Source organism: Somniosus microcephalus, chromosome 19 (genome assembly GCF_052327205.1).
Source record: "Somniosus microcephalus isolate GS21.2 chromosome 19, FLI_Smic_1.0, whole genome shotgun sequence".
Taxonomy (NCBI): Eukaryota; Metazoa; Chordata; class Chondrichthyes; order Squaliformes; family Somniosidae; genus Somniosus; species Somniosus microcephalus.
The window spans coordinates 40,919,873-40,942,856 of record NC_141005.1 but is presented as its reverse complement, the minus strand read 5'-3'; the positions used below and the strand labels follow the sequence as shown (position 1 = coordinate 40,942,856).

General features: G+C 45.0%; 1 protein-coding gene across 3 annotated transcripts in view; it reads right to left on the bottom strand.

Annotated features, from left to right (window-relative positions):
• Positions 1–22,984, bottom strand: part of LOC147104380 (huntingtin-interacting protein 1-related protein-like) — a 171,187-nt gene that overhangs the window by 6,263 nt on the left and 141,940 nt on the right. For all 3 annotated transcript variants that reach the window (XM_085961679.1, XM_085961677.1, XM_085961678.1), the window contains 9 exons: positions 19,623–19,770; positions 12,712–12,798; positions 11,370–11,477; positions 6,324–6,460; positions 4,439–4,549; positions 2,838–2,896; positions 2,670–2,700; positions 2,200–2,262; positions 1,439–1,539 (listed from right to left, as the gene is read on the bottom strand). In XM_085961679.1, the coding sequence (XP_085817805.1) occupies positions 1,439–1,539; positions 2,200–2,262; positions 2,670–2,700; positions 2,838–2,896; positions 4,439–4,549; positions 6,324–6,460; positions 11,370–11,477; positions 12,712–12,798; positions 19,623–19,770 (845 nt within the window). The remainder of the gene's footprint in view (positions 1–1,438; positions 1,540–2,199; positions 2,263–2,669; positions 2,701–2,837; positions 2,897–4,438; positions 4,550–6,323; positions 6,461–11,369; positions 11,478–12,711; positions 12,799–19,622; positions 19,771–22,984) is intronic.

Here is a 22,984-nt window from a genome sequence, read left to right as displayed (position 1 = left end):
AAGGTGGACGTACACCTACGTTTCCACAGGCTCGGGGGGTCGGGGTTAGTGCCAATGAAAATAATCTGAAGGGAAGAGGAAAATAAACAGGAATTGCTCTCACGTGCCACCTAGTGGGTAGTTACAGAACAGCATGGAGCTGTAAGGGGAGGGTACCAGAGTGGAAAGGCGCAGTTACCTACATTTTGTACCGCTGAAGGTATTCAGCTGGTACAAAATGAAGCAGTTCATTGTTTTAATGCAATAAGTGTTCTTGAACATTAATATAAAATCTCTGTAGGCACAGCCATTCTTAGCATCTGTGGGGCACCGGCATAATCCATAGATGCTGCTTAGATTTAAATATGTAGCAAACTTCTTGTAGATTATCGGTACTAAGAACAGGAAACATTCCTTCTCTCTGAGCAATGTTGATCACAAACTAGGAATAAATAAGCTTTTAATGAGATGGTTTGCAGTGGTTGGTAAAATCCAGACAGCCCATAAAACGCTAGGTTATCTTTGCTATGTCTTTGTAACGGGCACTTACTTACAGTACAAGAAGTTTAAAGGAATCTACCAGTTGTCCTTTCAGAATTAAGTAAAACTTTTAGTTAGACTAGAATATAAGGAGGAAGAGATTCACATGGAAAAGGACTATTGAAGCATCCAACTTGTTTAGTTCACGGAGGAACTTCCAGTGAAGCCAACTAAGGAGTTACACAATATATAAATAACGGGAAACTCACAAACTAGAACTTTCCTTTTGACACAGCAATCCTCAAAGTGACAGAACAACCGTTATCAAAGAACGCGATGCAATTGGGCAAAGCTTGACTGGCCTCTCCCATACTGATCTAGTTTTTATAAAGAGGGTTGAAGGCGTGGAACGTTAATAACTGAAGCAGAGACCATGTCGACATTTAAGAATGGGTTAGATAGGTGCTTGAAGGAAAAGGGAATAAGGGTACAAGCCAAGCAAAGGTGCAGAGGAGAAACACTAACAGGGACTGATTGCAGCCGGTGTCCCTGTTGTAATTTATATGTAAGTCTGTGTCATGTAACCAAGGGCACACTAGGAGTGAGGATACAAGTGCAAAGACATGCACAAGACTCAAACTGAATTCTAAGTGTAGAGAACAACCTGCAAGAAGGCGCGTTGTCGAATCCCTGAATTGGAGAGAGTTGGTCATTCCTACCACACAATCTAAAAGCGCAGATCACCAACATGTCACTCCATTCTGTGCTGACTCATTTAGTGCTCCGTTATACTGAACGCATGGATTTATATGAGGATGCCCATTTATTACATGACACCAACATGTCTGTTGGATATGGGTATCTTCTCCACCACTAGTAACACAGGTACAAAGCGTCCTCCCCATTATTGTGATGGTACAGTAATAACTCACGTTCAAAGAGCGAGAGCGATTGCCCGACTGATGGAGCAGCTACTTACACCAGTTGTGTTGCACCCCATCCCACGGCTTTGGAGGCAGAGATCAGGCCTTCCGTCCAACGAGAATTCTTTGCGTAGAATTCCTTCGGAGTTGCTGCCCCCTGGAAATGACAAACATTATTTCACTAACTGAATTCAAAAATCATATTTTCCATGCCTGTCAAAAGGACTGCTGGCTTTGTAAGATCATTTTAACTGGTCAGGGTGAGAGAGGAGATTGAGTGATGGGGTGCAGGGCAGGCTGTTGGTGCAGGTAGGCTGCATCATGTCTGGGTGGGGCAAGCTTGATGGAGTAGTTGGTCTAATTCCTGTCCTTTTTCACATGTCTGTAGGTCCATCAAATTGCTGAACTCAGGGATTTCATCAGTAATAATACCAATAACTGAAAGCAGAGTCTGAAGATCGGCACACTGAAATGGAAATGGCCTTGTTCAAGGTGGGCTGTAGGGGATTTCTGGGTGCCTCGATTAAAGTTTTACTTAAGCACACTGCAATTATAGGTAGAAGACAAATGATCATAATTAAACAAGCAGGACATGCATTAGAACTAGAATCGGCATGAATCTGGCATCAATTGAACAGAGTGAGACTGTTCCAGACCTCCCATTCAGAGAGATCCTGGGCCTAATGGGTTAAAAGCTGTGATGAGTGGTGTCCGGTTGAGCATTAGGGTGAGGGGTGCTGTGTGGGCTTGGGAGCTTCTCATTAGCAGAATCATTAGGGAAGCCATGTCCAAGAAGGACAGAGACATCTATCCTTACCCTTGCACTTTCCACAATCTCCTTCTGCAAACTCGTTGAAGCCACCACCAGCTGTCTTATTGCCTGAAGTGTGAGAGAACGCAACGTTAAGTTAGTGACATGGCAACAGACTGCTGCAGGTGAGCCAGCCATCAATTCTGGAACCACTTCCTCAGGAGGTGCTAAATCTGTCAAAACCGCATATTTTCTGCTACATCAAATGAACCAACTTTACTACAAAACCACTCATCTTTGGACACAACCATCACATCTTTTCTATATTGCTCTACAATGAAATGTGCCGAATTCCCTTTTACATGTTGTAAATATTTTAAAAATAAATAAAAGCAAAAAGATCATTGATTATTTGAGTCCAATTTTTGAAGAGGTGCAACATTGGCTTCCATCGTTTCCACGGGATTCATTGTCTGGTAACGGAACATTATATTCATCATTTGACAAACACCAGACTACAGTGTGCATGTTCTTACCTTCATCAGATCTGTGCAAGAGTTTAAGATTCTGCAACAGACAGACAGAAACGAGAATGAAATGGCCTCAACGCACATTGGCAAAAATGAAAATCAAATTGAATCTGTTTTAATAAACTAGGCTGTCTACATAAGTGGTGAAAACACGAGTGGTGAATTTCTACTAACCTTTCATTGACTTCAAGTTTAATCCCAGAGCTTCCTTGCCTGGCCTGGTTCATCATTTCCTGCAAGTTAAATGACAGAGTCAAAACTGAAAGCCTTCAACGAGTTTCAGACTCTACTGGACAGCTCCTCTCTCCACAGAGCAATTTAAACGGCAAGATTTGCCAACACTGGGTGGGTTAGACGCTTCCCTGTTGGCACCATTTAAAATCATTCAGAACGTCAATCACAGATTTCTCAGGACTCTCTGAAATAGAATGAACTAGTATTGCAAAATAAATACCAAATAATAGGCCAGGTATTTCCAATAAACCTTTGGAAAAAACTAAATAGATTTTTAAGAAGATGTTCAAAGTAAAGAAACAATCAGTAGGGGAAAAACTCAAATATTTGTAATTGTTCTCAATGGGTCGGTGCTTAAGTGTGCATACAAGAGGCATACAAGCCAGCGAGGTCCCAGGTACAAACTGGGCAGCAGCACTCAATACAAAAGCAAAATACTGTGGATGCTGGAAATCTGAAATAAAAACAGAAAATGCTGGAAATACTCAGCAGGTCAGGCAGCATCTGTGGAGAGAGAAAGTTAACGTTTCAGGTCGATGACCCTTCGTCAGAACTCAATGTTGCTAGGCTAGCGACTGGAAGGGCAGGGAGTGGGAGCAGAGAGGAAATCGGCCAGGGTTTCTACTGCTGATCATGATCCAGTGACCCCTGTTGTAAAGTGCATGTATATGGGAGACCAGTTTAGAACACACAAAGTGTTCAAGCTCTCAAGAGCTGTGTTATTGGCCTCTGCTGTTCACATACAGCCCACAGGGTGGTGTACAAGAGCATCATCTGACGTAACTTTTTCCAATTTTCTTTCCCTGAACCCTCTCCCCAATGGCACAGAGCAGGGTCCTCGGTCCTCGCCCTGTGACAATTCATCCCATGCTGCTGCTCCATGACATGATGCAGCCACACACCAGTGGATTATAGAAAATCCACCGCAGATATACACCAGAAATAGTTACAGAAAGCACAGAGATTTCAGTCTGAATTCTATGTTAAAGTCTTGCGTATAACACATGGCACATTTGAAATGTGTATAGCACAAAAAGATGCACACCACTATCCACTTCAGTGCCCCTCACCACATCTCACAAACTCTCGATATCCTCCAACTCACCATGACCAACACGACATACTATCAACTAGTTCTTGATAAATACATAAAGCATAGCAAGGGCCCTCACTTAAAGCTATTTAAGTTCAGAGTTCATTAATACAGGAGGTCAATTTCGGTCATTTGCATGTGATGAGTAAATAGGTTTATCGGGTTTGGCCAAAGCATACATGAACCTCAGTGACTGATATCACCAATAATAACATTGTGTTGTTGTTTTAGAGTATTCAGGGGAATTACTTTGCTCTCACTGCCTGGGATCAAACTACAGTAAGCTAGAAGGAACAATCTACAGGAAGCTGCCCAGAATCACATATAAAGGCTTTAACTGAGCGAAAAGCAAATTATTAAGCATTACGATTATGCATGAAATCAGCGAAACGATTCAAAACCATTAAAGAAGGGACTCTGCTTTCTTTAGAGGCAGATCCTACCCGACCTCAATCCTCTTCACTGCATTTTCAATAGCTGCAGAAGTTGATGCCATCTCTTTATCCACCATGTCCCCAAGTTCCTCCTGTCTGACATCGATGCTCTTAGGCCTCAATTCCTGAGTGAAAAACAACCACAACTCTCAGTATCAGCGCTTCTTAAATACAATCAATACTCATAATAATCATCAGTCGAGATTTTCTCAGAACATAAATCCTTTTTCTTCAAAAGTTTGGTGTTTTATTTCAAGTTTTAATCTCCCAAGAATCCTTATTCTGCAATAAAAGTGAATACATTTGAATAAACTGTCAATAAAAAGACTGAATCCAATTTGATAAAACGTCACCAAACATTGCCCCTCCCTCAGGGTGCAGTTATAGAGTCATAGAGTCATAGAGTAATACAGCACGGATAGAGGCCCTTCGGCCCATCGTGTCCGCGCCGGCCATCAAGCCCTGCCTAATCTAATCCCATATTCCAGCATTTGGCCCGTAGCCTTGTATGCTATGGCATTTCAAGTGCACATCCAAATGCTTCTTAAATGTTATACTGCCACATGCACACTGCTGTAAGGCAGGTCCCACTCCAGAAAAGCGACAGTATGATGCGGAGTCGGGATCCGATCTGATTCAAACACTCCAGTGTGAGAAACTGCCCAGAGGCCCATTTGGGAGTGACATGGTGTGGATTACAATGGGATAAAGCAACAAGCCAGTTCTAAAAAGTATGCAGGCAGTTTGTTGGGAATCCCTGGAGGTTTTTTTTTCCCCCCAGTAAGCAGTCGCTTTAAACCGCTCACCGAACACTCCAAGTTTAATGGCCGGGCGTGGAATTCTGTGCACGCATGGAAACACACAAGCACAAGGTATCAAGAGTTACAGAACCAAGGCGGGTAGATGGAGTTAAAATACAGATCAGCCATGATCTAACTGAATGGCGGAACAGGCTCAAGGCCGACTCCTGTTCCTATGTTCCACAGAGTTCTCTCCTGACCTCCAGAGCAGCCACAGTACAACACAGTCAGTTGCACACTTGCACTCTGCAGTTGTTGGTCTCAGGCCTATAGCCCAGTGCCTGCATTATCACAGCATTAGAGGAACCTAATGCAAAAGAAAAGACTTGCATTTCTATAGCGCCTTTCACGACCACCGGACGTCCCAAAACGCTTTTTGAAGTGTAGTCACTGTTGTAGTGTAGTCACTGTTGTAGTGTAGGAAATGCGGCAGCGAATTGGTGCACAGTATACCCCCACAAACAGCAATGTGATAATGGCCAGATAATCTGTTTTAGCGATGTTGACTGAGGGATATTGGCCAGGCCATCTGGGATAACTCCCTCTTCTTCCAAATAGTGCCATGGGATCTTTTACGTCCACCTGAGAGAGCAGACGGGGCCTCGGTTTAACATCTCATCCGAAAGACGGCATCTCCGACAGTGCAGCACTCCCCTGGAGTGTCAGCCTAGACTTTTGTGCTCAAGTCTCTGGAGTGGGACTTGAACCCACAACCTTCTGACTCCGAGGCGAGGGTGCTACCAACTGAGCCACAGCTAATGTAACCTGTTCAGACCGTGTGGCATGGGATTAGATTGATCCATGTGTACCTCAGCTGAAGAATATTGAAAAACAAAGCAATAGTTCTCGTTGATGCTGGCGATGCATTCCCATTTAATCCAGTCATCAACTTCACAGCAGATGGATCTTCACCTTGCAGCCAATTTAATATCCATTCCGGTAGCTTACCCTAAACCCCCCTCCGCATTGAATTGAACTAGCAGCTTTTCACGTGAACTGTGTCACGTTTCCCAGAAGTTCCGATATACCACGTTATCGGGCTTTCCAGACCCCACTTAAGACGTCACCTTCTCAGTCGCGAGCCCTGGACTGACCGTACCTGTCCGAGGTCAAGAATCCTCTGCATCGCTCCCCTCACAGCAGCTGGGTCTGCATGGGCAACTGACTGCTTATCCTTCAAATCATTCAGATAGCGCAGGCTCTCACTCCCACACTCTCTGCAGTTGTCAGTCAGTCCTGTAGGGGTGAAAAAAATACAAATATAAATTCATTAAAAAAAAACTAATTTCACGTTGCTCTCAATAGGCTTCATTCCGCCCCCCCCGAGAAAGGCTATTTGTGGTGATTACATTGGAACAATGAATATTTTTTCCACATCAAGTACTCCTTGGGCACTGGGGGAGCCCACATGTACTGTGGGTCTGTCCAAACTGAAAGTGTAAAGCAATACTGCAGCAGTGAGACATCTGCATCATACTTACTGCCTTGTAAAGAGAGATTCTCAGGTAATTGCCAATCTCATGGCGAGACTTCCTAAATATTTCACTTTTAAAGTCTTAACCCTTCAGCGGAACAGATGATGCAGGAGCGCTGTGCAACATCTGCTTACTGTAAAGTTATTGTTAAATATTTTTTCCTATTACTGATATAGAAACATAGAAGATAGGAGCAGGAGTAGGCCATTTGGCCCCTCGAGCCTGCTCCGCCATTCAATGAGATCATGGCTGATCATCCAAATTCAGTACCCTGTCCCTGCCTTCTCCCCATATCCCTTGATCCCTTTAGCCTTAAGAAATATATCCAACTCTTTCTTGAATATATTTAATGAACTGACCTCCACCGCCCTCTGTGGCAAAGAATTCCACAGGTTCACCACTCTCTGGGTGAAGAAATTTCTCCTCATTTCAGTCCTAAATGGCCTACCCCTTATGCTTAGACTGTGACCCCTGGTTCTGGACTTCCCCCGCCATCGGGAACATCCTTCCTGCATCTAGTCTGTCTAGTCCTGTTAGAATTTTATAAGTTTCAATGAGATCCCCTCTCATTCTTTTAAACTCCAGTGAATATAAGCCCAATCGACCCAATCTCTCCTCATACGTCATTCCTGCCATCCCAAGTATCAGTCTGGTGAATCTTCGCTGCACTCCCTCCATGGCAAGAAAATCCTTCCTCAGATAAGGTGACCAAAACTGCACACAATACTCAAAGTGTGGTCTCACCAAGGCCCTGTACAACTGCAGCAAGACACCCTTGCTCCTGTACTCGAATCCTCTCGCTATGAAGGCCAACATTCCATTTGCCTTCTTAACCGCCTGCTGCACCTGCATGCTTACCTTCAGCGACTGGTGCACAAGAACACCCAGGTCTCTTTGCACTTCCCCTTCTCCCAATCTATTGCCATTCAAATAATAATCTGCCTTCCTGTTTTTGCCACCAAAGTGGATAACCTCACATTTATCCACATTATAGTGCATTTGCCATGTTTCTGCCCAATCACCTAACCTGTCCAAATCGTACTGGAGTTTCATGACCTCCTCCTCACAGCATACCCTCCCACCCAGCTTTGTGTCGTCTGCAAATTTGGAGATATTACATCCAATTCCCTCGTCCAGATCATTAATATATATTGTGAACAGCTGGGGTCCTAGGACTGATCCTTGCGGTACCCCACTAGTCACTGCCTGCCACTCGGAAAACGACCCGTTTATTCCAACTCTTTGCTTTCTGTCCGCCAACCAGTTCTCTATCCAAGTCAATACCTTGCCCCCAATCCCATGTGCCTTAATTTTGCATGCTAATCTCTTATGTGGGACCTTATCGAAAGCCTTCTGAAAGTCCAAATACACCACATCCACTGGTTCTCCCTTATCTATTTTACCAGTTACATCCTCAAAAAATTCCAGTAGATTAGTCAAGCATGATTTACCTTTTGTAAATTCATGTTGACTTTGTCCGATCCTGTCACTGCTTTCCAAGTGCTCTGCTATTACATCTTTTATAATGGACTCTAGCATTTTCCCCACTACCGATGTCAGGCTTACCGGTCGGTCTATAATTCCCCGCTTTTTCTCTGCCACCTTTTTTGAATAGTGGGGTAACATTAGCTACCCTCCAATCCATGGATACTGTTCCAGAGTCTATCGAGTTCTGGAAGATGACCAGCAATGCATCTACTATTTCTAGGGCCACTTCCTTAAGTACCCTGGGATGTAGATTATCAGGCCCTGGGGATTTATCGGCCTTCAGTCCCATCAATTTTCCTAACACCATTTCTCTACAAATACTGATTTCTTTCAGTTCCACCCTTTCATCAGACCCTATGTTCCCCGGCATTTCTGGGAGGTGATTTGTGTCCTTTGTGAAGACAGAACCAAAATATGTATTTAGTTGGTCTGCCATTTCTTTGTTCCCCATTATAAATTCCCCCAATTCTGACTGCAAGGGACCTACGCTTGACTTCACCAATCTTTTTCTCTTCACATATCTATAAAAGCTTTTACAGTCAGTATTTATGTTCCCTGCAAGCTTACTCTCATATTCTATTTTCCCTTTCTTAATTAATCCCTTTGTCCTCCTTTGTTGAATCCTAAACTGCTCCCAATCCTCAGGATTATTGCTTTTTCTGGCCAATTTGTATGTCCTCTCCTTGGATCTTATGCTATCCCTAATTTCCCTTGTTAGCCACGGTTGAGTCACCTTTTTTGTTTTATTTTTATGCCAAACTGGGATGAACAACTTCTGTAATTCATCCATTCGGTCTTTGAATGTTTGCCATTGCCTATCCACCGTCAACCCTTTGAGTGCCATTCCCCAATCAATCCTACCCAACTCGCTCCTCAGACCATCGTAGTTTCCTTTATTTAAATTGAAGACCCTAGTTTCTGAGTCAACTACTTCATTCTCCATCTTAATGAACAATTCGATCATATTATGATCGCTCCGACCCAAGGGGCCTCATACAACAAGATTGCTAATTAATCCTTTCTCGTTACATAATACCCAGTCTAAGATGGCCTGATCTCTGGTTGGTTCCTCGACATATTGGTCCAGGAAACCATCCCGTATACACTCCAGGAATTCCTCCTCCACAGTATTGTTACTAATTTGGTTAGCCCAATCTATATGTAGATTAAAGTCACCATGATGACTGCTGTGCCCTTATTGCACGCTTCTTTAATTTCCCTTTTAATGCCATCCCCAACCTCCGCCTTACTGTTTGGAGGTCTATATACCACTCCCACTAATGTTTTTTTCCCCTTAGTATTTCTCAATTCTACCCATACAGATTCCACATCATCAGAGCTAATAGCCTTCATTACAATTGTGTAAATCCCTTCTTTAACCAGTAATGCTACCCCACCTCCCTTTCCTTTTTGCCTATCTTTCCTGAATATCGAATACCCCTGGATGTTGAGTTCCCAGTCTTGGCCATCCTTGAGCCACGTTTCCGTAATCCCAACCAAATCATATTCGTTTACCTCTATTTGCGCAGCCAATTCATCCACCTTATTACAAATGCTCCTCGCATTAAGACACAAAGCCTTCAGGCTTGTTTTTTTAACGCTCTTAGACCTATTAGAATTATTATTTACTGTGGCCACGTTTGATTTAAACCGTTGATTTCTCTGACTGCCACTTTTGTTTTTCTCCTTCCTATCTTTTGCTTTTATCCTTGTTTCCCTTTCCTCTGTCTTCCTGCTCAGGTTCCCAACCCCCTGCCATTTTAGTTTAAACCCTCCCCCACAGCACTAGCAAACACTCCCCCTAGGACATCGGTTCTAGCCCTGCCCAGGTGCAGACCGTCCGGTTTGAACTGGTCCCACCTCCCCCAGAACTGGTTCCAATGTCCTAGGAACTTGAATCCCTCCCCCGGGCACCATTCCTCTAGCCATGTATTCATCTGAAGTATCCTCCTAACTCCCTATATTCAGCTTTTAGGACCTCATCCCGGTTTTTACCTATATCGTTGGTACCTATATGCACCACGACAACAGGCTGTTCACCCTCCCCCTCCAGAATGCCCTGCAGCCGCTCCGAAACATCCTTGACCCTTGCACCAGGGAGGCAACATACCATCCTGGAGTCTCGTCTGCGGCCGCAGAAACGCCTATCTATTCCCCTTACAATAGAATCCCCTATCACTATAGCTCTCCCGCTCTTTTTCCTCCCGTCCTGTGCAGCAGAACCACCCATGGTGCCAGGAAGTTGGCTGCTGCTGCTGCCGCCTTCACCCGATAAGCCATCTCCCGCAACAATATCCAAATTGGTATATCTGTTTGAGAGGGGGATGGCCACAGGGGACCCCTGCACTACCTGCCTGCGCCTATTACTCTGCCTGGTGGTCACCCATTCCCTTCCTGCCTGTGCAGTCTTTACCTGCGTTGTGACCAACTGATTAAACGTGATATCCACAATGTCCTCAGCATCGCGAATGCTCCAGTATGTATCCATTCGCAGCTCCAGTGCCGCAATGCGGTCTGTCAGTAGCTGCAGCTGGATACACTTCCCGCACACATGGTCATCAGGGACACAGGAAGTGTCCCTGATTTCCCACATAGCGCAGGAGGAGCATGCCACGGGGCCGAGCTGTCCTGCCATGACTTACCCTTTAATTAATTTAAATCAAATCAATACCACTAATTACACTACAATTAAATGATATACTCAAGGGCCCTTGGTTACTAGCACTCCCCGATACACAACAGGGACCTTAGAAACTATAACCACAAAAATTAAGACCGTCTAAATTTTATAAACTATTAATCTTAACTGTCAAACTATAGAGTAATATAAATACTCACCTGGCCGTACTCACCCAATCAGCTGCTTCCTCTTATCAGTTTAACAAGTTAGACCAGAGTGTTGCACATTTTTCCTTCCAATGTCTAGTACTGAATTTCATCTACCTTTGATTTGTCCATTTGCAGTTTTTACCCAACTTCTTTTGTAGGCCCCTGGCTGTTCCTTCGCCTCGTTTATCCTGTGATAGCCTGATTCTGTCAGCCGACATCATCATGACTTAAAGTGGATCATTAGACAACATGGTCTCTGGGCACTGAAGAAAGGGGTCCGTAAAAATCAGCACCTCCTGCCGTTAAAAGTGTCGCAATAATTAACTCCATGATCAGATGTGTTCAGTACTTACTGTCAGCGTGATCAGTTGGGGCCAGGTGTGATGTGGCACTGCCGTTTACTATGGTGTCTGCAGTCAGATGTGCAAATCTGGTCAATCCTTGTAGGAGGCTACTGGCATCTGTAAGAACATAAGAAAAGAGTTTTAGACAGACACTGAAGAGGAAGGTCTAAGTGACCGTTATAGTTGGCGTGTCTCAAACAGGATTTGTTTAATACTATATGTTATACATGGAATAGGGGTGAGCTACATGTATGCAGTTCAGAGGTGATGTCTGATTGAAAACTAGCAAAGTAGGACCTCCTTCACGCCTGTAATTTATCCTTGGATCAAACATTAATTTTTATTAACAGGGTATACAAGGTATTTTTGTAACTTTCTTTAGATTTATATGAAATTATATCTGGTCTTAATAAATCTGGGCTCCTTAATAACTCAGCGTGTAAATCACTGCATGGTTTGGCACTGAGGCATACAGACCAGGAAGGGCCCAGGTTCAATTCCATGTCTGGTTCGAGTGAATGGATCTAAGTGGGGAGTCGAAATAGGATCCTCAGTTACAACAGGTCCCAATATCCTCTGACTATGGGAGGAGACACAATAGCCAAGCTCCCTGGTCCAGTAACTCTCTGCTGGAGAATGCACGTGTACACTAACTGAAGGCAGGATTAAGCTCAGCTGTGATGGCCTCCACAGTCGAATAGTCTGGCCGCCTGTAGGCTCACATATGACAACTTGAACAAGGCACTGTTGGGAGGACCAGCATCCATCGATTCTGACCACAGCAGGATGTAATTAGGGGAGGGGGATCTAAATAAACCTTCTGTGATACATTTCTGGCTGGGGCGGAGATCACCTCTTACAGAAAGTAGGTGCTGCAGGGAATTCAGGGCCAGAATGATCTCCTAGACTAGTTTCGATTGTCTAGATGGGTCGGAGAGTAATTTCCCAGATTTTTCCCCCCAAATTGGCCTGTTTTTTTTAAATCCCCTTTTTGCCCCTCCCAGGAGATCACATGGTTTCAGGTGGGGTGTATATATTGTTGTACACAAGGTATCGCAATTGTGTGGGGCAGGTGAATGGACCAGAGGGTCTTTACCTGTCCGTCATTGTTCGTATATTTTAGTTTTAAGGTGGAATGGCCATAATATTAGCGAACACTGGGGAGCAGGCATGCTGTCCACCCTCTCAGCTGGGAGGGCACAGCGTAGGAAGACCCAAGAAAAAGAGAAGAAATATTTAAAAAGAAATAATCAAAATACAATTTGGTAGTCAGAATCTTAACTTGCCAAGTAATTAAATTCTGCCCCTATAGAATATAGGACGTGTGTCTCCGAGATTGAGGTGAGCATACCTGCCATGTTCTTCAAGTACTGGGAGTGCCCTTGTTGCATCATGTTCACCGATCCCAGGGCAGCTTCTGCCCTGTTGATTAGGTAATCTACAAGAGATGGACAAGATCAGCTCCCTTTCGTTTTGTTTTACCCCATACCTGGGTGAAATGCATACAGTAGAGTACAGAGCAGGCATCGGAGCATTCCCACATTTACACAATACCATGCAAACTATTGGCCTACTTGAAACTGCCACCGAGGCCCGAAGGGGTCTCTGATGCTATTTTAAAGCTCTATTCTACATTTTTTCTCTCTTGCCTTCATAGATTTCCCCTATGTTACAGTTTGTTGACCGAGCTGCCTGGTGGTACCCAGTTGCTCTTGGATGGGGGTGTGGTAAACCACTGTTGTTAGTATTGTTGTTCACCACTGTTGTTAGTACTGTTGTTCACTGTTAGTACTGTTGTTCACTCTTGCATATTGTTGTACTTGTCTGTGCATGCCTCAGCTGACTCCGCCCCTGGCTCCACCCTCATGGCTGGGTATAAAGGTCGCTGCTCAGAAGCCTCCGGCCCTTTTGGATACCAGGCAACCACAAGAGGCATGCTCTGTTCTTTGGTAATAAAAGCCTGTTTATTACTTTCTCAATCTCCAGTCTTTTGTAGCAATTGATAGTGCATCAGGGGGGTTATGCGAAAGCATCATGACTCACCTGCTCTCCAGGCACCATTCGCCGATCAGGAACACACTGGGCAAGAAATGCCGGGGGGGAAAGAGGGGCACAATATCTGTTTTACTAAACTTTATTACTGGCGGATCTCCTGTAACATCGCTTATGGCGAGTTGGAGAATAAGTTGAGTTTTTTTTTAATAACAGGTGCACTATCGCACCCAATAAAATATTACACAAGAGAAGATGCAGAACCTGTGAACTTGTTACTTATGATCAGCCTGCTTAGTAGAACACTTTGTGGTAATGAGGTGTAGTGTGAGGAATTGATTTAGTAACTGGGGGAGAAGGTACAGAAAAAATAAAGTAGTGGGAGAGTTGATTCCGTGAGGAATTTCAGGATGTGGGCTGGAGATTTCCCAAGAAATTAATACTGTAGAGCTGGCACCAAAAATGTAATTGAAGAGGTGGAAGGAATGTGATAGAAAATGTGGCTACACGGGTTCTGTGGAGCTTGGCGTGGGTGTGGAAGAGCGTGAAGCTCATTAACTATGGGAGAAAAGTTGTAGGGCGCCACTCAGGAGCTGGCGGCCCATCACATAGCTCTGGTGGACTGACATGGAAGCAGCCACCACTGAGGACGGGGTGTGTAAAATGCACCAAAGCATTCAACGGAGGCCTACTTCTCCTCCTCATCAAAGTTCAGTGTGATTTGTTTTAAGTGAGTGACAATCCTGTGGGATAAACAGGACGACGCAAGTCGCCCCCTTCTCACAACTTCACAGTGTGTCACTCAGTCCTCCTTTCTGATACGCAACCTCTTCCTCGCGTCAAACATTCCAATAGCACTCAGCGCTGTTGGCAAAGCGTTTTTATGCGCGGGAACACGAGGAGTGGATGCAATGTGGGGAAATATTCCCAATGTTACAGACATGCTGTTTAACCACGTTAGCTCACGAGGCTGGAGTAAGACACACAGAGAATCCTGCTATAATATAATCAAACATCACTCAGTAACTATTTCTGTTGGAGCATGGAATATGGAATCACATAATTAGTGGGTAAAAAAATAAAAATAAAAAAATTTAAAAAAATAAAATTAAAATAAAAAATAAAAAATCGATGGAAAAATTTCATCATAATGTGTTTGGAAATTGAACGAGCCAGGATCACCTTGTGCCAGTTTGGCCACGACACAATGGGACCAGCGGGAGCAGCGAGGAGGAGCTCGGGAGAAAACCCGGCGACCAGCGAGGCCCGAGACCAGTCGGGAGCAGCGTGGTGAGACCGGTATAAAAACCGGAGAGAGGCGAGGCCCGAGACCAGTCGGGACCAGCGGGAGCAGCGAGGAGGAGCTCGGGAGAAAACCCGGCGACCAGCGAGGCCCGAGACCAGTCGGGAGCAGCGTGGTGAGACCGGTATAAAAACCGGAGAGAGGCGAGGCCCGAGACCAGTCGGGACCAGCGGGAGCAGCGAGGAGGAGCTCGGGAGAAAACCCGGCGACCAGCGAGGCCCGAGACCAGTCGGGAGCAGCGTGGTGAGACCGGTATAAAAACCAGAGAGAGGCGAGGCCCGAGACCAGTCGGGACCAGCGGGAGCAGCGAGGAGGAGCTCGGGAGAAAACCCGGCGACCAGCGAGGCCCGAGACCAGTCGGGAGCAGCGTGGTGAGACCGGTATAAAAACCAGAGAGAGGCGAGGCCCGAGACCAGTCGGGACCAGCGGGAGCAGCGAGGAGGAGCTCGGGAGAAAACCCGGCGACCAGCGAGGCCCGAGACCAGTCGGGAGCAGCGTGGTGAGACCGGTATAAAAACCAGAGAGAGGCGAGGCATACCAACTCAGCAGCGGGGAGAGAGGTAAAAAGTAATCAGTGTGTGACGTCACCAGGGAGCAGGTAGGTGATTGGTTGGTGAGTATTTCTCTTTTTTCAATACAAGCTTGAATTCTGTGGTGTTAAATTTCTGTGGTGTAGTGGGGATAGTTGGTAAATAAAGCGCCCTAGAGCATACCTGTAACTGGGGTATTGAATAAATTTTTTAAAGTAATTAAAGGAGTAAGTCATGGCAGGAGAGTTCAGACCCGTGTTCTGCTCCTCCTGCTCTATGTGGGAAGTCAGGGATGCTGCCAGTGTCCCTGGCGACCATGTGTGCGGGAAATGCATCCAGCTGCAGCTACTTGTAGACCGCATTGTGGCGCTCGAGCTGCGGGTGGATGAATTTTGGAGCGTGCGCGATGCTGAAAGGCTCGTGGATAACACGTTTAGCGAGTTGTGCACGCCTCAGGGTAGGGCAGCACAGGGGGTGACCATCAGGCGGAGCAACAAAGGCAGGCAGGTAGTGCAGGGAACCCCTGCGGACATCCCCCTTTCAAACAAGTATACCGCTTTGGATACTGTTGAGGGGGATGACTCACCAGGGGAAGGCAGCAGCAGCCAACTTCCTGGCACTGGGGGTGCTCCTGCTGCCCAGGAAGGGGGGAAAAAGAGTGGGAGAGCAATAGTGGTAGGGGATTCTATAGTAAGGGGAACAGATAGGCGTTTCTGTGGCCGTAGACGTGAATCCAGGATGGTTTGTTGCCTCCCTGGTGCCAGGGTCAAGGATGTCACTGAGCGGCTGCAGGGCATTCTGGAGGGGGAGGGTGAACAGCCAGTGGTCGTGGTCCACATTGGTACCAACGACATAGGTAAAAAGAGGGATGAGGTCCTGCAGCAAGAATTTAGGGAGCTAGGTGAAGGATTGAGGAGCAGGACCTCAAAGGTTGTAATCTCTGGATTACTCCCGGTGCCACGTGCCAGTAAGTATAGGAATAGGAAGATAGAACAGATGAATGCGTGGCTAAAGGGATGGTGCAGGGGGGAGGGCTTTAGTTTCCTGGATCACTGGGTCTGCTTCTGGGAAAGGTGGGACTTGTACAAGTCGGACGGTTTACACCTGAACCAGAGGGGAACCAATATCCTTGCGGGGAGGTTTGCTAGCACTGCTGGGGAGGGTTTAAACTAACTTGGCAGGGGGTTGGGGTACAGAGTGGAGCTATAGTAGGGGGTGATTTATGGCCAAATACAGAGGGAAAAACAAGTCAGCTGGGAAGGCAGAGCAAATATGTGAAGGCAAAAGAGAATATGGCAGGGCTGGAAGGCATTTATTTTAATGCAAGGAGTCTTGCAAATAAGGTGGATGAACTGAAGTTGTTGTTGAACACATGGGAGTACGATATTGTTGCTATCACGGAGACATGGTTGAGGGAGGGTCAGGACTGGCAGCTCAATATTCCGGGGTATAGAATCTTCAGGCGAGACAGAGGGGGGTGTAAAAGGGGAGGGGGTGTTGCAATATTAATTAAGGAGTCAATTACTGCTGTAAGGAGGGATGATATATTAGCGGGTTCCTCTAATGAGGCCATATGGGTAGAACTTAAAAACAAAAAGGGGGCAAGCACTTTGCTGGGAGTGTACTATAGGCCCCCAAACAGTCAGGGGGAGATAGAGGAACAGATATGTAGGCAAATCTCAGAAAAGTGCGAAAATAATAGGGTAATAATAGTGGGGGATTTCAACTTCCCCAATATTAATTGGGACAGTCAGAGTGTGAAAGGCTTAGAGGGTGCAGAATTCTTAAAGTGCATCCAGGAGAGCTTTTTGAGCCAACATGTAGAAAGTCCTACAAGAGAGGGGGCGGTACTGGACCTAATTCTGGGGAATGTAGCCGGGCAAGTGGTGGAAGTGTCAGTAGGGGAGCATTTTGGCGACAGTGACCATAATTCGGTGAGATTTAAGGTGGTCATGGAAAAAGACAAAGACGGCCCGGAAATAAGGGTTCTAAATTGGGGGAAGGCCGATTTTGATATGATAAGGCAGGATCTGGCCAAAGTGGACTGGGAGCAGCTGCTTATAGGAAAATCCACATCAAAACAATGGGAGACTTTCAGAAGGGAAATTGAGAGAGTACAACGCCAACATGTTCCTGTAAAGGTCAAGGGTGGGACCAACAAGCAAAGGGAACCTTGGATGACAAGGGATATACAAAAATGCATTAGAAATAAAAGGGGGGCTTTTGGCAGTTACAAAAGACTAAAGACGGAGGAAGCCCTAGAGGAGTATAAAAAGTGCAGGGGCATACTTAAAAAAGAAATTAGGAGGGCGAGGAGGGGCCATGAAATAACACTGGCGAGCAAAATAAAGGAAAATCCTAAGATGTTTTATAAGTATATTAAGGGCAAGAGGATAACCAGGGAAAGGGTAGGGCCCATTAGGGACCAAAGTGGCACTCTGTGTGTAGAGCCAGAGGATGTAGGCGGGGTTTTAAATGAATTTTTTGCATCTGTGTTCACTATGGAGAAAGACGATGCAGACATAGAAATCGGGCAAGGGGACTGTGACATACTTGAACATATTAGCATCGAGAGGGAGGAGGTGCTAGCGGTTTTAGCAGGCCAAAAAGTGGATAAATCCCCAGGCCCGGACGAGATGTATCCCAGGCTGCTGTGGGAGGCAAAGGAGGAGATTGCAGGGGCTCTGACACTAATTTTCAGAACCTCTCTGGCCACAGGGGATGTACCAGAGGACTGGAGAACAGCTAACGTAGTACCATTATTCAAGAAGGGTAGCAGGGATAAACCAGGGAATTACAGGCCAGTGAGTCTAACATCTGTGGTGGGGAAATTATTGGAAAAAATTCTGAGGGACAAAATTAATCTTCACTTGGAGAGGCAAGGATTAATCAGGGATAGTCAGCATGGCTTTGTCAAGGGTAAATCATGTCTGACAAATCTGATCGAATTTTTCGAGGGGGTGACTAGTGGGGTGGATGAGGGAAATGCTGTGGATGTGGTTTACATGGACTTCAGTAAAGCTTTTGACAAAGTCCCGCATAGGAGACTGGTTAAGAAGGTAAGAGCCCATGGGATCCAGGGTGCCTTGGCGCGTTGGATCCTAAACTGGCTGAGTGGCAGGAGGCAGAGGGTGATGGTTGAAGGTTGCTTTTGTGACTGGAAGCCTGTGTCCAGTGGGGTACCTCGGGGATCGGTGCTGGGTCCCTTGTTGTTCGTGATCTACATAAATGATTTGGATGAGAATGTAAAAGGTATGATCAGTAAGTTCGCAGATGACACGAAAATTGGTGGGGTGGTAAATTGCGAGGAGGAAAGCCTCCGGCTACAGGACGATATAAACGGGTTGGTCAGATGGGCGGAAAAGTGGCAAATGGAATTTAACCCTGAAAAGTGCGAGGTGATGCATTTTGGACGGACAAATAAGGCAAGGGAATACACAATGAGTGGTAGGACCCTAGGAAGTACAGAGGGTCAGAGGGACCTTGGTGTACATGTACATAGATCCCTGAAGGCAGCGGAGCAGGTAGATAAGGTGGTTAAAAAGGCATATGGGATACTTGCCTTCATTAGCCGAGGCATAGAATATAAGAGCAGGGAGGTTATGATGGAGCTGTACAAAACGCTGGTGAGGCCACAGCTGGAGTACTGTGTGCAGTTCTGGTCGCCTCACTATAGGAAGGATGTGATTGCTTTGGAGAGGGTGCAGAGAAGATTCACCAGGATGTTACCTGGGATGGAGCGCCTCAGCTATGGAGAGAGGCTGGACAGGCTGGGGTTGTTTTCCTTGGAGCAGAGAAGGCTGAGGGGGGACCTGATTGAGGTGTACAAAATGATGAGGGGCATAGATAGGGTAGATAAAGAGGAACTTTTCCCCTTAGTGGGGGGGTCAATAACAAGGGGGCATAGATTCAGGGTAAGGGGCAGGAGATTTAGAGGGGATTTGAGGAGGAACTTTTTCACCCAGAGGGTGGTTGGAATGTGGAACTCAATGCCTAAAAGGGTGGTAGAGGCAGGAATCCTCACAACATTCAAGAAGCATTTGGATGAGCACTTGAAATGCCATTGCATACAAGGCTATGGACCAAATGCTGGAAAATGGGATTAGACTGGACAGGGATGGATGGGCGGTGCAGACACGATGGGCCGAAGGGCCTCTTTCTGTGCTGTAAAACTCTATGACTCTATGACAATGATGCATTTCAATGTGATTTCTGTCATTCTGCCATAGAGTTGTAAACAAGTATTTCATGAACAATTTTTATCACAACGGTGTCCCTTTAAAAACATTCTCTTGTATTCTGACAAAGAATTTGTTTGCTTAGAAATCGTTTCATTCTCCCCAAAACTTACAGCTTCCTTGCACATCAACTAACTAAGTGCCACATGATGGGAGTGATGAAGAGAACGTGTTTAATAACCGATAGCAGTGTTCATACCTGGTGAGCTGGTGCATCTAATGTGCAGTGGATCATCAAGTTTCGCCACAGCATCCTGAATGATGTTCTCAGCTTCTCTTACAGTACCCTGGATCAAATAAAACTGTTCATCCAGAAGCTTCTGCTGAAGCAACTGCTCTCGATTAGCCTAAAATGAAAATCAAAATACAGTAAGCAGTCAGTTTTTATTTATACTGTTATATACAGCTCTTGATGATTAACCAGACTAGAATTCAGAGAAAGAGAGAGAATTCAGAGAGAGAGAGAATTCAGAGAGAGAGAGAATTCAGAGAGAGAGAATTCAGAGAGAGAGAGAGAGAGAATTCAGAGAGCGAGAGAATTCAGAGAGAGAGAGAGAATTCAGAGAGAGAGAGAGAATTCAGAGAGAGAGAGAGAATTCAGAGAGAGAGAGAATTCAGAGAGAGAGAGAATTCAGAGAGAGAGAGAGAATTCAGAGAGAGAGAGAATTCAGAGAGAGAGAATTCAGAGAGCGAGAGAATTCAGAGAGAGAGAGAGAATTCAGAGAGAGAGAGAATTCAGAGAGAGAGAGAGAGAATTCAGAGAGAGAGAGAATTCAGAGAGAGAGAGAGAATTCAGAGAGAGAGAATTCAGAGAGAGAGAGAGAATTCAGAGAGAGAGAGAATTCAGAGAGAGAGAGAATTCAGAGAGAGAGAATTCAGAGAGAGAGAATTCAGAGAGAGAGAATTCAGAGAGAGAGAGAATTCAGAGAGAGAGAGAATTCAGAGAGAGAGAATTCAGAGAGAGAGAGAATTCAGAGAGAGAATTCAGAGAGAGAATTCAGAGAGAGAGAATTTAGAGAGAGAGAATTCAGAGAGAGAGAGAATTCAGAGAGAATTCAGAGAGAGAGAGAATTCAGAGGGAGAGAGAATTCAGAGGGAGAGAGAATTCAGAGAGAGAATTCAGAGAGAGAGAATTCAGAGAGAGAGAATTCAGAGAGAGAGAGAATTCAGAGAGAGAGAAAGAACACAAGAGAGAGAGCGAAGGAGAGAGAGAGAATTCAGAGAGAGAGAATTCAGAGAGAGAGAATTCAGAGAGAGAGAGAATTCAGAGAGAGAGAATTCAGAGAGAGAGAGAATTCAGAGAGAGAGAGAGAATTCAGAGAGAGAGAATTCAGAGAGAGAGAGAATTCAGAGAGAGAGAAAATTCAGAGAGAGAGAAAATTCAGAGAGAGAGAGAATTCAGAGAGAGAGAGAATTCAGAGAGAGGGAGAATTCAGAGAGAGAGAATTCAGAGAGAGAGAGAATTCAGAGAGAGAGAGAGAATTCAGAGAGAGAGAGAGAATTCAGAGAGAGAGAGAGAATTCAGAGAGAGAGAATTCAGAGAGAGAGAATTCAGAGAGAGAGAATTCAGAGAGAGAGAATTCAGAGAGAGAGAGAGAATTCAGAGAGAGAGAATTCAGAGAGAGAGAGAATTCAGAGAGAGAGAGAGAATTAAGAGAGAGAGAGAATTCAGAGAGAGAGAATTCAGAGAGAGAGAGAATTCAGAGAGAGAGAGAATTCAGAGAGAGAGAATTCAGAGAGAGAGAATTCAGAGAGAGAGAGAATTCAGAGAGAGAGAGAATTCAGAGAGAGAATTCAGAGAGAGAATTCAGAGAGAGAGAATTCAGAGAGAGAATTCAGAGAGAGAATTCAGAGAGAGAATTCAGAGAGAGAGAATTCAGAGAGAGAGACAATTCAGAGAGAGAGACAATTCAGAGAGAGAGAATTCAGAGAGAGAGAATTCAGAGAGAGAGAATTCAGAGAGAGAGAGAGAATTCAGAGAGAGAGGCAATTCAGAGAGAGAGAATTCAGAGAGAGAATTCAGAGAGAGAGAATTCAGAGAGAGAGAGAATTCAGAGAGAGAGAGAGAATTCAGAGAGAGAGAGAGAATTCAGAGAGAGAGAGAGAATTCAGAGAGAGAGAATTCAGAGAGAGAGAATTCAGAGAGAGAGAATTCAGAGAGAGAGAATTCAGAGAGAGAGAGAGAATTCAGAGAGAGAGAATTCAGAGAGAGAGAGAATTCAGAGAGAGAGAGAGAATTAAGAGAGAGAGAGAATTCAGAGAGAGAGAATTCAGAGAGAGAGAGAATTCAGAGAGAGAGAGAATTCAGAGAGAGAGAATTCAGAGAGAGAGAATTCAGAGAGAGAGAATTCAGAGAGAGAGAGAATTCAGAGAGAGAGAGAATTCAGAGAGAGAATTCAGAGAGAGAATTCAGAGAGAGAGAATTCAGAGAGAGAATTCAGAGAGAGAGAGAATTCAGAGAGAGAATTCAGAGAGAGAGAATTCAGAGAGAGAGACAATTCAGAGAGAGAGACAATTCAGAGAGAGAGAATTCAGAGAGAGAGAATTCAGAGAGAGAGAATTCAGAGAGAGAGAGAGAATTCAGAGAGAGAGGCAATTCAGAGAGAGAGAATTCAGAGAGAGAATTCAGAGAGAGAGAATTCAGAGAGAGAATTCAGAGAGACAATTCAGAGAGACAATTCAGAGAGAGAGACAATTCAGAGAGAGAGAATTCAGAGAGAGAGAATTCAGAGAGAGAGAATTCAGAGAGAGAGAATTCAGAGAGAGAGAATTCAGAGAGAGAGGGAATTCAGAGAGAGAGAGAATTCAGAGAGAGAGAATTAAGAGAGAGAATTCAGAGCGAGAGAATTCAGAGCGAGAGAATTCAGAGAGAGAATTCAGAGAGACAATTCAGAGAGACAATTCAGAGAGAGAGACAATTCAGAGAGAGAGAATTCAGAGAGAGAGAATTCAGAGAGAGAGAATTCAGAGAGAGAGAATTCAGAGAGAGAGAATTCAGAGAGAGAGAATTCAGAGAGAGAGGGAATTCAGAGAGAGAGAGAATTCAGAGAGAGAGAATTAAGAGAGAGAATTCAGAGCGAGAGAATTCAGAGCGAGAGAATTCAGAGCGAGAGAATTCAGAGAGAGAGAATTCAGAGAGAGAATTCAGAGAGAATTCAGAGAGAGAGAATTCAGAGAGAGAGAGAATTCAGAGAGAGAGAGAATTCAGAGAGAGAGAGAATTCAGAGAGAGAGAGAGAATTCAGAGAGAGAGGCAATTCAGAGAGAGAGAATTCAGAGAGAGAATTCAGAGAGAGAGAATTCAGAGAGAGAGAGAATTCAGAGAGAGAATTCAGAGAGAGAGAATTCAGAGAGAGAGACAATTCAGAGAGAGAGACAATTCAGAGAGAGAGAATTCAGAGAGAGAGAATTCAGAGAGAGAGAATTCAGAGAGAGAGAATTCAGAGAGAGAATTCAGAGAGAGAGGGAATTCAGAGAGAGAGAATTAAGAGAGAGAATTCAGAGCGAGAGAATTCAGAGCGAGAGAATTCAGAGAGAGAGAATTCAGAGAGAGAGAATTCAG